Genomic DNA, 17,254 nt, shown 5'->3' with positions numbered 1-17,254 from the left:
GAATGAATCTCGGTTTACATTGTTACGTTTACATTGTTCAGGGCAGATGGCAGACAGCGTGTGTGGCGTTGTGTGGATGAGCGCTTTGCTGATGTCAATGTTGTGGATCAAGTGGCCCATGGTGGTGGTGGGGTTATGGTATGGGCAGGCATCTGTTATGGACGAAGAACACAGGTGCATTTTATTGATGGCATTTTGAATGCACAGAGATACCGTGATGAGATCCTGAGGCCCATTGTTGTACCAGACATCCATGAACATCACCTCATGTTTTAGCAAGATAATGCAAGGCCCCATGTTGCATGGATCTGTACACAATTCTTGGAAGCTAAAAAATGTCCCAGTTCTTGCATGGCCAGCATACTCACCGGACATGTCACCCATTGAGCATGTTTGGGATGTGCTTGACCGGTGTATACGACAGCGTGTACCAGTTCCCACTAATATCCAGCAACTTCGCACAGCCATTGAAGAGGAGTGGACCAACATTCCACAGGCCGCAATTGACAATCTGATAAACTCTATGCGAAGAAGATGTGTTGGGACTGCATGAGGCAAATGGTGGTCACACCAGATACTGACTGGTTCTGAGTCCCCAGACCCCCAATAAAGCAAAAAAAAAAACCTGCACATTTCAGGGTGGCCTTTTATTGTGGGCAGTATAAGGTACACCTGTGCACTATATCATGATGTCAGATCAGCATCTTGATGTGGCACACCTGTGAGGTGGGATGGATTATCTCAGCAAAGCAGAAGTGCTCACTTTTACACATTTAGACAGATTTGTGAACAATGTTTAAGAGAAATGGTAATGTTGTGTATCTGGAATGAATTATAGATCTTTATGTCCACCTCGTGAAAAATGGGAGCAAAAACAAAAGTGTTGCCTTTATATTTTTGTTGAGTTTAATTCTGACAATGCATCAAGTGGTGTTGATGCTACCTCATCAACACCACTTGATGAGGTCGTATCAAGTGGTGTTGATGAGCCCTGCTCTGCTCCTACAACACCTCTGGAACTGTAGCAAGGTATTTTACAAAGGATCCTATATGAATGGAATATTTAAGTCAGTGGAGACTTACTGTATACCCATACATATTAATGTTTAATGTCTTCACAAGTTTGAATTAAATATGAATATTAAAATTGTCAGAATTTAGACTCTTGGGGCTTATTGTTTACAAAGTGCACCTCATATATTACCAAACCCCTTCATCAACTGGCCACCATCATGTCGACATTCAGCTGTGCACCCCCCCCCCCACCTCTCCCACAAACTATCAGACATATTGACTATTTTCTTTCCTTCTATGCTCATGCCGAGACTCAAGCAATCTTGAGTCATTACTTCATTCATTTGCTGAACAGCTGGTTTTTTGATTTAAAATTTTATACAGTGTTGTCAGTTGTCTTGAGGTGGTAACAAAAAAAAAAAGACATACAGTAATATATCCAAAAAATAAACACTTGAAACGATTACATATTACCAATTAAATATGCAAACAAAGTATTGGGTTTCAGCGATTTAATCAACTAATTCATTTGCAGGGTTCTCAGAGCAGATGGTTAGAGAATGTATGCAATATAGTCAAAGGCAGATATTTCTTGGCATTCAGAGAGGGTTGTAGCAGATTTACAAAAGATCTCACCATTTTTTACATCTTCTGAGTTGGGATGATTCAACTGAATAATCAGAGCAGCTTACAGAGTAAGAGTTCTAATAACCTTAATCCTAGGATTGTATATTTCTGGGGTTGTAGTACAATTTTTTTCTGCATTGCAGTGGCTGTTTGACGTTATTCCAAAGAAATTTACAGTATGAGCAAGTCCAGGAGAACAGCTCCGCATATTGTAAAAGGCATCATAGTATCAGCCAGCATTCACCAAGCACCTTCCCCAGCTCAGTAGTAGCTTAGGGAATCTTAAAGCATGTCTGCTGTTGGTAAGTAACAAATCCCTAAAGCTAAAGTAAATGTAAAAAAAACCAACAACAACAAAATCACACTGAGCATTAAATACAGCTAAGCTCTATGTATTGTACTGTTGCAAAGTTACACAATTTTCAATTATAAATAACGAAAAAGTCCCTGATGAAAATACAAGCTAGAAATTGTGCATGTACCACAGACAATAACTGCAGTGCCGTTTCATTCATCGTGTTACTAAATTCACAATCTTGAAGTGCAAAAATATGCTGATACATATATTATTGACAAGACCCACTGCCTAAAATTGTAAGAAAAGAGGAAAAAAAAAAACAATACTGAAATATGACACAGTCCATACTACTACAGGATACTACAGTTACATCAGAAAATCAACATTTTGTTGGTGTTTAAGGATTTAAATCATTCATATTTGTCTGAAAAAGGATTTGTACAACTCTTAGCTTTCTAATTATGGTTGTACACTTTCAACTTGTTTTTACCTTTCATGGTGCCAACAAGCAGCATCAAAAGCAGCCAATGTTCAAAGTTAAAACCATTTACAGCTTGGAATTTAAAGAAAGACATTTTCACATTGAAACGGGTCTGTTTTTCTGTTTTCTTGGGGATCAAACAGTTTAGATTGAATAGAAAAGATCCAGCAATTACGGAGAGTGAGATATTCTTACATACAATGCAGACGTATGAACATAACACAATTTGTGATAAATAAAGAAAAGGGGTCTCTGATGCCAGCAGTCTGGAAGGATTCATATATTCCAGGCATCATTTCAAGGCGAGATTGCATTCAATCAATAAATTGTGTAATTTTCTCTAAACTCATATTGTCTAGCCCAGTATGTCTTACCATTACATATATAATACCAACGTGTGTTGAATGGATATTCAGCTGTGTTGATTTGATGCTGTGGGACAAATCCTGTTAAAGGAGAAGTTTTGTGTCAAAGAATTTCACAAACACCTTTTGACAGGCGATAGCAGTACTATTTAAACAAGGCAACAATCCTCTGGGAAAATCCCTCTAATCTTTTGATCCCTATATCTGTATTTCGACTAAGAGACAGCAGTATACTAATAATCTGCTTCTGCAGGAGCATCTAAACAGATTGACGCCTTGATATATACACACCTCTATAGATAGATAGATGCAATTGCAGTTGCAATTTGAGAAAGGCTGTTTTTTTAACTGTCCCATTTTCAAAAAGGGGTGGACCAATTTACATCTTTGCTTGTCAATGACTGAACCTTTAAGCATGCTTCTTTTCAATCGTGAAGCTATTATCTGTACCAATTTGTTAACTGTGGAACTGTCCAATGGTACCGATATGTTTTTGAGCATCAGACAGTGTTCCCAATCTTTTGCTGCTATCATTAAATAAGCACATTTTTCCAAAAATCTCAAATGTGTTCATGAAGTACAATGAACATATGATGTCTATTTTAAATGGAAATTAATGTCAAAGAGGAAAATAAATTCTTTAATGTCATACAAGGGCATTCAAAATGTTTTTTTTTTCTTTTTTGAGCTGGGCTTGTATGTAAAATTGCAAAACAAAAAATGTACTCTACATCTTTGAACAATATTATCAAAAGCATTTTGTCAAATTACTAATCAATATTGTCATAGCCATTATATAACAAAACACTTTGTATGACATGAAATGTCTTAATAATGATCACCATCACTAAGATCTTCTCAATCCCCAATTTTAGACTTTCAGCTACTTTTTTAAATTTTGTTCTAAAAAATCCACCATGTCAAGATAATGCAGCCAGCTTTTTCATTTGAACTCCTCAGATAAACATACAAAAAAAAATTATATATATATATATATATATATATATATATATATATATATATATATATATATATATATATATATATATATATATATATATATAAGAAAATAATTTTAGTTTCCCAAACACCAAATATAGGTTAACACTTCAGTGAAAATGAGTCACATAATTTATTTTGTAATATGGCATTCAACACAATTTTAAGGCCTAGATTTTTCTTTTTTTATTTCAGTGACAGATGTTGATTTTATTGATATCTTTTTCTGTGTTTCTACCATGGCCAACAAGCTGCAGCAACAGCTCAAAAGATAAGATTAATGTGTAATGAAATCACAGTTCTATACAGTAGTCATTCAATTCATGCCATGCAAGTAAAGTAGTGATTGCTGTTCATTTTCAGCTGAGGTGTACCCTCCACTTTCATGAAATTTGTTTGGCTGATGTGTGATAAAAAAATAAATAAAAAGAAAATAAAAAAACATTACTCCACTTCATCAGGATAAAATATGGAATATGGAGCTATGCAATGCATCTACAATATTTCCCTAATGAGAAAAGGACAGAACCTTCTGGTCATAGATGGAACAGTGCATTTAAGTGATTGTTTTAAACGCTCAAAGAGAATTAGGTGTGTGCGTGCGTGTGTGTGTGTGTGTGTGTGCGTGCGTGCGTGCGTGCGTGTGTGTGTGTGTTGTGCGTGCGTGCGTGCGTGTGTGTGTGTGTGTGTGTGTGTGTGTGTGTGACGCACAATGCAAAGCTTGTGGCTATACCGGTGACAGTCAACAGGTCTGGTGGTAAATCCTGTAATCCTTTCATCTGATCAAAGTCATACAACAGTGTTTAAATCATTTAATGGAAAGGTAAATTGGAAACTTCAATGCACTCATAGGGATATCAGTCTATGGGTAAGAGGTGGATTAAAGAAGTTATATTTGTGTTTTCCTTGTTCACTTCATGTTTGACTGTCCCTTTTGTGCAAATCTACCTCCATAATCCAGGTCCATTTAGCTACATTTGAAGCCGCTCACTATTTTAAATGGCAAAGCATCACATCACAACAGGTGAGTAAGTGGCTCACAATGATGTCCAATAAAACCCATTTGTGCAGTTCACCTTAGCTTTATGGGGCTTTATAGGGTTTTTTAGCATATTGTCTTGGTTTTAATGTTATACTTCTGTGTCACTGCTTCCATCGCTTCAATCTTTGCTTTTGTTCTTAGTGCTGTCTGGGGTGAAGCAAACAGACATCTCTACAAACAAATCATCTGTTTGCCTTTCAAACTTCTGCTGTTTATTCAAGCTGATCCAATGACTTAAGTAACCTGTAGTGTCTGTTCCAAGGATCAGTGTGGTAACTATAAACTACATAACTGCAGAAGTACAAACATCTACACACACCTGCAGAATGTTTCAGAAGCTTTTCTCCTTCTAATAATTTGGTCACTTTCTAACTTGAGTCTCAATGATAAATTTGTTTATCATTAAGAAAACTGTCTTAATCTGTAGAAATTACTTCCTTTTCATCACTGTGCTTGCAAAATTGGGACTGCCAGTTTTTTATTGAGTTTCAAATTCTTGTTTTTGGCTTTTATCTTCATGAACATGGATATGTCATAATTGCCACGGTATTATTATTATTATTATTATTATTATTATTATTATTATTATTATTATTATTATTATTGTTGTTGTTGTTGTCATTATTCCAATTATGTTTCAATTTATGTCACTCATTTACACTACAATTATCAATAGATTGATAATGATTAATATCAGAGGTCTTCTTGGTATGAACATCATGACTGTTTGAAAAGTTTCCTAATACATGGAAATAAAAGGCGCTAATTCAAATTTAGAATATCTGCATACATGAATGATGAATGAAAATGTTTTTACTTTTAAGGTATCCAATTGTGTGGTAGTTAAACTAATAATCTTTTTTTTTTAAAGAATTACAGTTACTTCTATATAAATTGATTTATTTCTAAGTTGTTTTTGATGCTAAATCAATGTCTTTTTTTCAAACCCCTTTGAGTACAACCCTCTACTAGTTTCCTGAAAGATAGAAAAGTAAAATTCAGTTCATGAAGTAGGCCACAACTCATTGACATGCCAGCACTTCCACATATTGCAAGTTTTCTGCCCTTCTCTGGGCAATTCATGGTTACCATAAATACACAGTGTTACTCAGGAGGCAGAGCATAATGGTCACCTGTTCCCATTCTCGCCTACCTACTTTGTTCTATTGGATACTAAATGGTCAGAGCTTTCTTAAAACTTAGGTTGCACAGAGGCCTGCCTTCACCTCCTGTAAAAATGGGTATTGATCTTTGCCATTCTACACTTTAATAAAAAGAGAAAACATTGTGGAAATGAATGACTGGAAGTATTTGGTTTCTCATCTCTAAGTCTGATGTCAACAAATATATGTCATGTGCAGCTGATGGACTAGTTTGCAGTTCCTCTGTCCTGAACATTATGCCTGATTAGTTAACTACGACATCATACTGCTTGCTTGTCATTTCATTACTTAATTACTTTCTTACATACCTATTTATTACATCCAGCTTCAAAGCGGTGATGTATTGTAATTCTCAGCATTCATGTGTTTGTCTGCTCGTCCGTCCGTTTGTTAGTCCACCAAATATCTTCGCAAACGTTGCAGATAGAAAGATTAAACCAAAAGCTCATTACTCGGGAGGCAAAGGGGATGAAATTGATGATGACCTCGACCTTGAGAAAACTAGGTCAAGGTCAAATTTCAACTTTTGTAAACTCAGGAACCCAATAAGATAGAAAGATGAGGGAGAAGGTCAGTTTGAGAAAGACCATAGATCAAAGCTAGTGCTTGATCTATGAAAGTAGGTCAGGGTAAAATTTTGAATTCAGGAGTTTCGCGGGATGTTGAAGTCTCTGACTGCCTTGGTTGTGGTTTATTATTTGTTTGTTTGTTTATTTGTTTGTTTGTTTGTTTATTTATTTGATGCAGGCCCAGATCCATTTTTCTTCTCAACTATGCAAAAGGTACTTCTCTAGACTGTATTTTCAAGAGACAGTTGAACAAATTATTTATTCAGATTGGTTTATTATTATTGTTTGCCTACACATCATGCTGTTCCTTATGCTGTAGCTCGAGTTATTCATTTGTAAATTATTTTTTGCTGCAGTAATTGAAATGGCTGACCCTTAGTTATGTGCATTATGCCATGAACATAAACAGTATTATAAACATATTTTTGTCACTGTCTTTATAACGCCAATCCTGGCACTTATTTATTTTCTCAAGTCAAGAGCCAGTAGGATTATAAATACCCATATAAAGCTAATTTTCTACTTTCTTATTAAACATCGAGCCTTGGATTATTTATAGAGGAGCACAACCTAACCCACTGCAGACAAAAAATACCAAGCAGACCTTAGAAAATTTCTTTTATTATTAAAGCAGAAGACTGACTCCAGCATAATACCTACATCTTTACATGTGTGATTAAATACAGGTTATTTATAGAATGTTTATGAGAGATGATATAATTGAAATGTTTTCCTTCTTTATCAGATTATGTATATGCATTATTTGGATAGTGCCCTGTTATGAAATGCATAATGGTGATGTGACAGTGAAAATCTAGTGGTACTAGTGCTATGACACTATGGATCGTTTGGAAAACAATAAAGCCATTTGGGTGGTGTGTCCAAGAATATTTACTGCCACAGTTAAATTCTGATGCAGATTTATTCATGAAGCTTCAATAGCTATACAAACTCTCATTTCTCATTGATGTGTAGTATAAACTCAAAGTTAATGTTGTCCAACACCAGAAGCCTTTTAGCAAACTACAGCAGCATTCATTCATCCTGTCAGCGCATGAGGTTGTTGAGAAAAAAAGCCTCCACTCAGTGTACGAACAAGACAACAAAACGTGAGTACAGCAGAATATAAAACACAGTCGGCGGACAGCATTTAAATTAGTGGTAATGTTTATGTGCTTCAGTGACTAATGACAGTCAGATGGGAATATGTTTTGCTGCAATAGTAAGCCATCCAACGATGCTCTAATGAGCTTACTGTTAATAAAACATGTACATGCTTGGATAAAGATACAATATGAAGTGAGATTGTCAGAGATGACACAAATATACACACACACATGCACATACGTAAGCAAAGACAAATGCACACACACACAGGCACACACACACACACACACACACACACACACACACACACACACACACACACACACACACACACACACAGAGAGAAAAAACAACACACACACACACACACCACACCACACACACCCCCTCATGGCCTGACCAGCTACTCTCCACCACCATAAACTGTCAGCATGTGGGAAGCTCTGCACCAGATCCCTTCTCCAGAAATGCACCTTCTTCAGAATGAATACAGGGTATGATAATTAAAACAAAGTCTGGGTTCAATAATCACCAGATTGTAGTACAATAGAGAACAGTCTCCTTAACTCAAAGAACACCATGTTCTCTTTTAGCATTGATCAGCTGTGTTTTCATCTCTTTCATTCTCCAGTTTGCTGTAGAATTATGAAATAAAATAATTAAGGTTGCTGTCTTGGTGGAATTTCAGATTTAGCAATAATGCAGTAATGTGGTATCCTTCAGTTTGTAGAAAATTTTATGCTAACTATATTTCTGTGCATTTAATGGCAGAGCTATAAACACACATCTATTAATAATGACACTCTTACCAGCTGACATCTAATAGAAAAATGTCATGTCATGATTCAGTGTATTTTGATCTTCTTCTGCCAATAGCATAAATCTTCAAAGTTCTTTCTTAGGTACAAGCAATGATATCATTCACATTCCCTCCAATTGATTTGTAAATGTTTACTCCTGCTTTTTGTTTTGAGGTAAACCATTGGAGAGGATGTTTCATAGGTCAACCAATCCCCTCAGACCTGTTTGATCAGAATGGAAGACACCTTTGGGATGGAGAGCACCTGCAAGTTTTGCTAATTAGGCCTTGGTAGAGATCTGTTAATTACAAACTGTGTTGCAGATCAATGGCTTACAATGTAAGGCAAAGACAGATATATGGTTCACAAGGAAGGGCATTACTTCAGGATTAATTTCAATTACAATAGGGGACTTGTTTAGTTCATATAGCAGATGACTGGAAAGGTTACAGCGGTAGTATATCTGCCTGACTGAATGTATGTTCTGAAGTGAATAAAGATGTCTTACCTTCACTGCAGTCCTTTCCTTGGAATCCCGTCTGAGAACAGTCGCATGTTGGTTCATTGTTAATTAAACTGCAGATTCCTCCATTTAAGCACATGTTGGCTGTACCACAAAGGTCATGTAAGACACCTTCGTTGTTGATCATTACAGACTCTGTGTTGTTGACCTTTATGTCTGTTATCCATCCAGTGACAGGTGGCTGATCCTTGACTGTGGCTGATGTCAGTCGTAATGCAACAGACCGTAATTCCGGTGGTATTCCACCAACAAACAAATTGCTAAAAACAGTCATATCCCGTCTTTTCGACTTCACTTCCACCCATTTTGTCTCACCATCCACCATTAGGGTTGTGTTCTTAAAGTTTCTTCTTATTGTGACTGCGTGCCACTGGCTGTCGTTGACTGCTGTGTTGGACACGATGGTTGCGGGCTCGGCGCAGAAGATGGAAAAACGAAGGCTGAGTTTACCATTCAGTATGAGAAGTTCTAAAAAGTCGCAGAATCCCTCATCATCAAAGTAAACTAGAAGCCCCTGGGAGCTTTTTGTTTTCATGTTAAAACTCATTTCACTCTCACAACATGCATTCCACACTGGAAATCTGGCCCACTGACCCTGAGCACCTGTAAATTCTAGACAAGTGCCTTTTTCTACAAAGCAACAAATGAGCAGAACAACCCATATGACATGGGCTCCATGTGGGTTTTTTAAAATCATTGTGTGATCACAGATTGTGTGTGGGTGAACAGGGACTTATAGGGTGGAATGTATCTTTAAGAACCTTTGAGTAAGCAAGAAAAATGTTGGTCTGACTGTAGGAGACTTAAGTGTCTAGATGGACAGAAAATTATGAAATGATTCATTGTAAGACATGAGATTAAATGTTACAACGTATTTGCTTAGCAAAAGACTTGGCCAACATTTCCTTATAATATCCAGACCAGAGGCAAAACCTCTTACTGTTCACGCCAAAACAGTTTAAACTGTGTAAAGGTTCCCTCTGCCATGGTTATTTAGAAGCATTCAAATATCCACTGGGCACATTCTGTCTAATTTATGTAATTACGGAACTGTCCCTTCTGGTGCCAGTTAGAGTGTGTATGGTTTCACTTGAGTTGAAATGGCAGCTTTAATCTTCGTGTTCATGCCAGTATTTTTTGGCGAACAACTGGAAGCCTTTGTTTGGGGCCTTTCACCCTGCATCCTTTGTAGCAATGAGAAAAAAAAATGCCACATGGAGCTACGCTGGCTGAAAGGTTCAGTAAAAATAATCAGTCTGTCTGTCAAGGCCGTCGTCAGTCCCCAAGATCCTGCAAAAGAAAAAGAAATTCAATTCACTACCAGCATTTTCTACGCAGATATGAATTTTCAAACTGACTTTGGACAAACATTTAATCAAAAGAAGAAGAAGAAGAAGTATACTTTATAAGTCAGAGATGATATTTTGATCAGGCCTGGAGAGCAAACCGATTCCATATAAAATGACTTTATTAACAAACACAGGATGTATCAGTTTAATCTCAGCGGGGTTTCCAGGACGCAAACAGCAGCACTGGACACTATCACTGCGTTCACACTGCACTGGATCTCAGTGGACAGGAATACTGGCTCTGTGCCTTTACCCGCACCGATCCCGTTATAAAAAAAATTAAATAAAAAAAAACAAAAAACAACGTAATCATACAGTTTAATACGAGATCAGCTCAGTGTTGTTTGTTTTGTCAATTAAAAAAAACCCATCAACTATCGTTTCCTCGTCTGCCTCATTGTACGCGCCCAGATGTTTGCGTGTCTGAAAAACAAATACCAGCCGCCAGTCTGATTCACACTTGAGTTCAAGAGAAAATCATACATCACAACTCTTTTTTTCAATCACTTTTCTTCCCCCAAAACAACTTCTGCGCCCCTGAATGTTCCCGTCATCAGCAGCATTCCGACATACAGTCGGATTTCTCTGGCCTGCCCTTTTCTGGAAAAAGTGCGTCATTTGATTCACAATGGTCGGTTTGTGTGAGACGAACCAGTCGGACTGCCAATGGGTCAGACCCCAAAATGTGCTCCTTATCACGTTATCAATATTCCTCACTGGCAACAAGAGCTGGATTGTGCTCTCCTTTAAAAAGAGCCAAAGGCGTTAAATAATGAAATAATGAGACAGTCATGTGTTTTACAAATATCAGCGACTAGTTTGACTGCAAAGAAGAAAAATGTAGCAGCTGTGTGGACTAGAGAGATCGGGTTACACGAACGCACTTTAAACAGCCTGAAACATCTTCACTAAAAAAAAAAAAAAAAAAAAAAAAAAGCGACTGTAATGAATAACATTGACACGTAGTCCGCACCGGAATTCAGTGTTTCACTGGCTAAATATCATCTCATCAATAATCTAGACTGCCTCATGCCTTCAGATCTGACTGTCAAAGGCAGCTTCAAAGGCACGACTGCAATTAGAAATACGGTTTTCATTTGCGCGATTTTGCGGTCGCACATAGGTGAATAATGCCTTGCTGAAAGAAAAGCGTTTTTTAAAAAAAATAAAATAAAATATATATATATATAATCACACGTTTGTTCAAATACTTACACGGGACCCTAAATAGTTGATACAAGATAAAATATCACGAAAAGCTCCACGAGCTGATCTCCTCTAAATGTGGACAGTCCATATTTTCGGTGTGTTTGAAAGCCTGTAACTCAGATCCAAATCGGACGAAACCTACACATCAAGATCTGCTTTCAAATGAATCTCGGCATCAGTGAGCGTGGAAAAGAGAGAGAGAGAGAGAGAGAGAGAGAGAGAGAGAGAGAGAGAGAGAGAGAGAGAGAGAGAGAGAGAGAGAGAGAGAGAGAGAGAGAGAGAGAGAGAGAGAGAGAGAGAGAGAGAGAGAGACAGAAAGAGAGAGAGAGAGAGAGAGAGAGAGAGAGAGAGAGAGATTGGACAGTTTTACTCTAACTCCACTAAAAAAAATAAAAATAAAACACCGCTTTAGTGACTTAAACAGAAAATATTTACCTTAATTACTCCGTCTTCCAAGTTTGTGTCCCCATTAAACAATTAAGGAGCAAATACGGGCGGTGGATGGAGAGGGTCCAAGCACGGAACAGAAATCCAGTTATTTTTGCAGAGCGGAAGGCGCAATCTGGTTTCCCTGTTGAGTTTATCCAGTGACTGTCAGGAGCCACAGACAGAGCGCGTCACGTGTCCACAGTGATGTCTACCGGGGAGGGGCTGAATGCAGCACCGTGGACAGCGCCTCTGCCGCCAGGAGCATCCATCCACGGGCGTTTTTATGGAGAGACAACTTTCGAGATCAAGCTTGTTAAAAGCGCTGTGAATGATTCATTGATCGCGCTAGAGATTCTGAACGCAACGCAGTCACAGATGGTTCAGGTACAGCTGGAGATCGGAGTTCTGTCATTACAGAAAACTACAATAGCTTCCATTCTACTATGTGTAACGCCTTATAAATCAGTTATGTTGAATTACCACATCTGATCTGAGTCAAATACAAAATGACAGAAAAAGGAGATAGTCAAGGAAGAGTTCTGAGTTCTTGCTTTTTGAGATCTGTTGAATGATCGAATACACACTACTTTGTTTGGGCCGCCACAGTAGGCCTACATCTTAATTTGCATTGTATGAACATTAAAGAAAACTAATTTATTGAACTACTGTTGTAAATCTCTGTATATATTACACAGGGATTTGCTAAGGTTAAACATAATGCTTATCTTTTGTAGCTTATTCACATTCTTTCCATTTATTTCAAAAAATGAATGAATGCATACAAAGTATTGTGTTATCAAATGCATGGAGACACTGAGTGAAGAGAGCACTGGTTGAGTGCATCAACAATATGTCCTCGAAGAAAGTACTTAATGCCTGACGAATGAAAAAGCTGCTCGTTGGAAGGAAACACAATGCCCCTCCTGTGGTACTATCATTACTATCATAGTAACATGAAAATCAAGTCCTGCTGATAAACATTGTCAAACTATGCTGTACAAATGTGAAAAAAATAAGCATATGATCACTGTCCAAGTTCTGTATATAGCATACATATACTGTACAGTCTTAATATCTTAAGTTTATGGCAGCAGGACATTTTTCTTTCCTTCGTTTAGAAGCAGGACCAGAATCTATTTTATTTTCCAGTGACAGATGCTCACGTAGCTCATTCCTCAAATAGCCTTATTCAAAGAACATTCTGAATTCTTCATTGTCCATGTGAATTTTATAATAGACTACTAGTGGGAACCCATGGAAATTTCACGACAAAATAATAATATCAGAATTCATACCAAACATATGAAAACAAATGTATTGGTACTATAAACCAAGCGCACCCAAACTAATGAAAAATCAACGTGGTGACAATAACGACTTTGTGTTGGCAAATCATGGATTGCGCTGGGCGGGCGTTGTGAAGCCATAGATAAATGTTAGCAGGCTGACTGGAGGGAGAAAGCGAACTAATGGTGAGGTTGGGAAAGGAGCTAACGTTACAGGAAAAGGCACCTGTCAAAAGAGCAAGTGGAAAAGACATTTTAGAGAAGTGATAGTTCTGTTAGCTGACTACATGAACAGAACTGTGTGTAGTCACTTAAAGACAGTTTTTGTCAGATGCCCGAGGAACGTTTTGGATATTACATTGATTGTCCCATTCCAAACAGAAACCATAGCTGGACAGACTGTTGGTGCTAGCCAGATAGTTTCACTCAGGAATTGTTGCTGCTTTCTGTGTCGTTCCTGGTGCTCTGCTCAAAAACATGAAAATTGTTGGAACAGTTATGACACTCTAAAATTATGTTAACTGGGAAGTCCATGTATAGTTATTTCTTCTAACATTGCAGATGCCTTACGCCATATTGTTCACGTGATTCCTTCTGGCAGATGCGCTGTGATTGGCTGGACGCCGTGATTGATTGGGCGCTTGAATGACAGGTGGAGTTAGTTGACAGCATGACAGTTTGACAGTGTGAGACTTTTTCAAGTGAGCTTATTCAAATATATATATATAACAAATGCTGTGCTGACTGAGCACTGAGTTCACGCCTCAACTCTCTGTTATGATCACCACCCTGCAACTCAAACAGAAACAGCATTTTTTGTTGACCGGTTGTAACCAAAATAAAACTAGAAATATCTAGAGACAGTGAACAACACTAACTGATTTAAGAAAATCATAATATTGAAAGAAAGGTAATCTTCCAAAAACGCAGATACTGTACTTTGCCTTTATGGTGTTGTAGGACTTTTTTTTCACTTTGTCAGAAACACATGTAAGTGACTGTTCTGAAAAGTGCACACTTGATTAAAATACTACACCTTAAAGACAATTTATGGCACACAAGGAGTTGTGCAGCTATACTGCAGAGGACAAAAAAGACACACATGCATATACCATATGCAGTTGTGTTATATTTTACCTTCAGACAACGGATGCATGCTCCAGATAAGACTAGTCCTCTGCAAATGAGGGCTTACATTCAGTGCATTTGTGGAGCAATCAGTCTTTCTATTCAGTGGAAAAGCTGCTTTGTATGTTCCATGTTCCAAAGAATCTTACACCCCTATAATGAGCAGACAAAAGAAGGCAGATTTTATTTTTCTCAGGTATATGTATGTGGATTTTAATTGGGATCAGCAATGTTGGACAGAGATATTTGAAGATTAGAGGCTACACTTTTTAGCTGCAAAACTATCACAAAATATCAGTTTATGGTCAAATGTATTAAAATCTGTGCACCAAGCTTAATTGTAACTTTATTTGAAAATTGAGTCTTTTAGATGGGTTGAATACCATAAGATTCTTTATATAAATATTTCTTTTTAACTTTTGAGTTTTCAGTATTACTTGTATCACTATAATAGATAGAGGACAAAAAGCATGCTCAAGATTCATAGAGGTCTGAGATTTCAGACTTAAAACTGGGATAAAACTTCATACTTTTTTTCTCCCAGCAATCCCAGTCAATAGTAAAAAAAATCCTTAATGAATTAAAACCATCAGTTTCATATATTGCTTATCAAAAACACATGATTGGATAAAGAATGAGTGTCAGGTCTGTAATAGCAATGAATGTATGTAAAAAAATGTTTCTCCTTCTCAGTCAATCTATGAGAGCCAATCAGGAGGACTCCTAACTGTGTGAATATAACCATTAGTCAACGGTGACTTACAGTAAATCTCTTTTAAATTGGGTTATTTGCCATTAACAAATTCCTTCTATTGTAGATGGAATCCTTTGATTTTCTTGTTCCAAAGCATCAGACATGATCTCATTCCAATGGGGCCAAACCGGCCAGGGAGCACACAAATAAAAAAACATGGTCTTTTATTCACCATGAACAAATCACCATCCCTCCAAAGATTTTTTTATTTTTATTTCAGCACTCACCCACTGGGAACATTTCTCTCTCCCATTTGAGAGCATCTGTATCCCATAGATGAAAGCTGATTCAATTTAGAATCTGTTTTATTACAGTTATTTAGTTAGGACAGAGGGGTAAGGGCATTTCAACTCACAATTTCATTTTAGTGGAATTAATGAAAAGTGGGAGTGTGGATCACATGGAACTGGTCACATGTCCAGCTTGAATGAGCTCACTGATTGTATTGACTTTTACGTAATGATCCTATGGATGACGCACGAGAAAAGCATTAATGTGGCAAAAAATGGGATTAAATCCAGGTTTAAATGCATGATCAAATAGAGTGGAACAAAGTGATTCATGTTTTACTGACAAATGATCCAAGAAATATCATTTTGATTTTCAACACTTTTACCCACAGTATTTGTTGTATTTGTTGAACAAGACACTTTCTGTTCTACATTTTCATTCAGATCACCCTGAACATATTACACTGTCATCAAGAAATACTGTATGTTTGTCAGGCAGTTCTGTCTACCTGCAGTTGTCTTCATCTGACCTATTTTAAAGTTGGCTTGAGACTTGATGTGGGCCCAATGGAGTGCATTGTTGACTTACACACAATTTAGATTTTCAACAGCCGTGCAGAAGCACAGAACCACTGGATTGTATTGATGTCCGTGAACTCATCGGTAATGACTGTGGTGCTTCACCAAGATCACTGCACCTAGTCACACTCACACTCATCTTTGATCATTTAAAGCATGGGAGAGACCGAATTATGTGGTTCTCTTTAATGTCTGCAGAATGGATATGACTAATCACATCCACATTATTATTATTTTTAGTTTGGTTTATTTCACGTTTCATAATATAAACTGCAGTCAATGATGCATACAGATCATGGACTGATCAGCTCATGATAGGGGCCCAGGGTGTCCACACATAACATACAGGATATTGGCCAGATATCATTACCAATAAAACAAATATATAATACATGCACAGTAAAAAAAAATCACAGTATCATGGTTACAGTAAATCAGTCAGTATGATCGTTCTATAGTAACAAATTCATAAATTAGTCTACAGAAGATATGAGCAACATTCCTATTCACAATTGTCATGAATCAGATGTATATTGATAGAAGTGGAGACTGAATGTGACTTCTGTAAATTCTCATTAAGCTTCATCTAAATCTGTGGTCCCCTGCTCACAATACTGAAGCTGGGACATTGAAACCTTTGTTTTTGTTTTTTACAGTGATTTGGTTTTTGTTCCTTGTGGTATATGTGTTCATAGGATAAACATTAGAATAGAGTTACATAGTTTACAGTTTAGTTTATGAACAATTGATCTGTGAGTATTTGCATGACAACATCATAGTGCAGAAAGACTATCAACGGCAAGAGTTTCTCCAAGAATCACAGTCTCAACACTCCTAAACAATTGGTCACAAGTTGTAAGTACAGTTTGCAAATTTCTTTACTATTTTGGTGTGATTTTTCCACATTATAAAGTTTTATACTACTAAATGTTGTTGGTGGCTACTATACACACTCCTGATTGTCCTTTCCACACTAGCATATTGTTTCAATTTCTTGAACTGTGGGAGCTTGAACTGTATTTGTAGTTTGTGCAGTCTTCAATCTCTTAAAATGTGAATACCTGCGGTTTGATCCAGATTAAGGTAACATAAAAAACAATCAGTTGTACAAAATACTTGTCTGACATCAGGTTAGCTGCTGTTTGTCTTTGCTTTATTGTACAATGACAAGTTTACATTTTTTTAGCATTTATACTGAGTTAGAATGCTGACACTTAAAAATTATTTACAGCTAGATATATCTAATTAGTTAATGAATCTACCATACAGTCCATAACAAAATGAGGGTATACTTGAAGTCTA

At 37.1% G+C, this 17,254-nt stretch overlaps 1 protein-coding gene across 5 annotated transcripts in view; it reads right to left on the bottom strand.

Moving 5' to 3' along the window:
* Positions 1-12,087, bottom strand: part of LOC137603478 (neurexin-1a-like) — a 259,246-nt gene extending 247,159 nt beyond the window's left edge. For 4 of the 5 annotated variants that reach the window (XM_068326989.1, XM_068326992.1, XM_068326993.1 and 1 more), the window contains exons 1-2: positions 11,553-11,688; positions 8,974-10,278 (exon numbers count right to left, since the gene is read on the bottom strand). In XM_068326989.1, the coding sequence (XP_068183090.1) occupies positions 8,974-9,685 (712 nt within the window). In that variant the 5' untranslated portion in view covers positions 9,686-10,278; positions 11,553-11,688. Of the gene's footprint in view, positions 1-8,973; positions 10,279-11,552; positions 11,689-11,981 lie in introns of those variants that run through there. The other variant, XM_068326991.1, reaches the window with a different exon arrangement.
* Between the last annotated feature and the right edge of the window lie 5,167 nt (positions 12,088-17,254).

This window comes from Antennarius striatus, chromosome 11, assembly GCF_040054535.1.
Source record: "Antennarius striatus isolate MH-2024 chromosome 11, ASM4005453v1, whole genome shotgun sequence".
NCBI classification, from domain to species: domain Eukaryota; kingdom Metazoa; phylum Chordata; class Actinopteri; order Lophiiformes; family Antennariidae; genus Antennarius; species Antennarius striatus.
The sequence above is the reverse complement of the archived record's forward strand: the minus strand, read 5'-3'. Positions and strand labels throughout refer to the sequence as shown.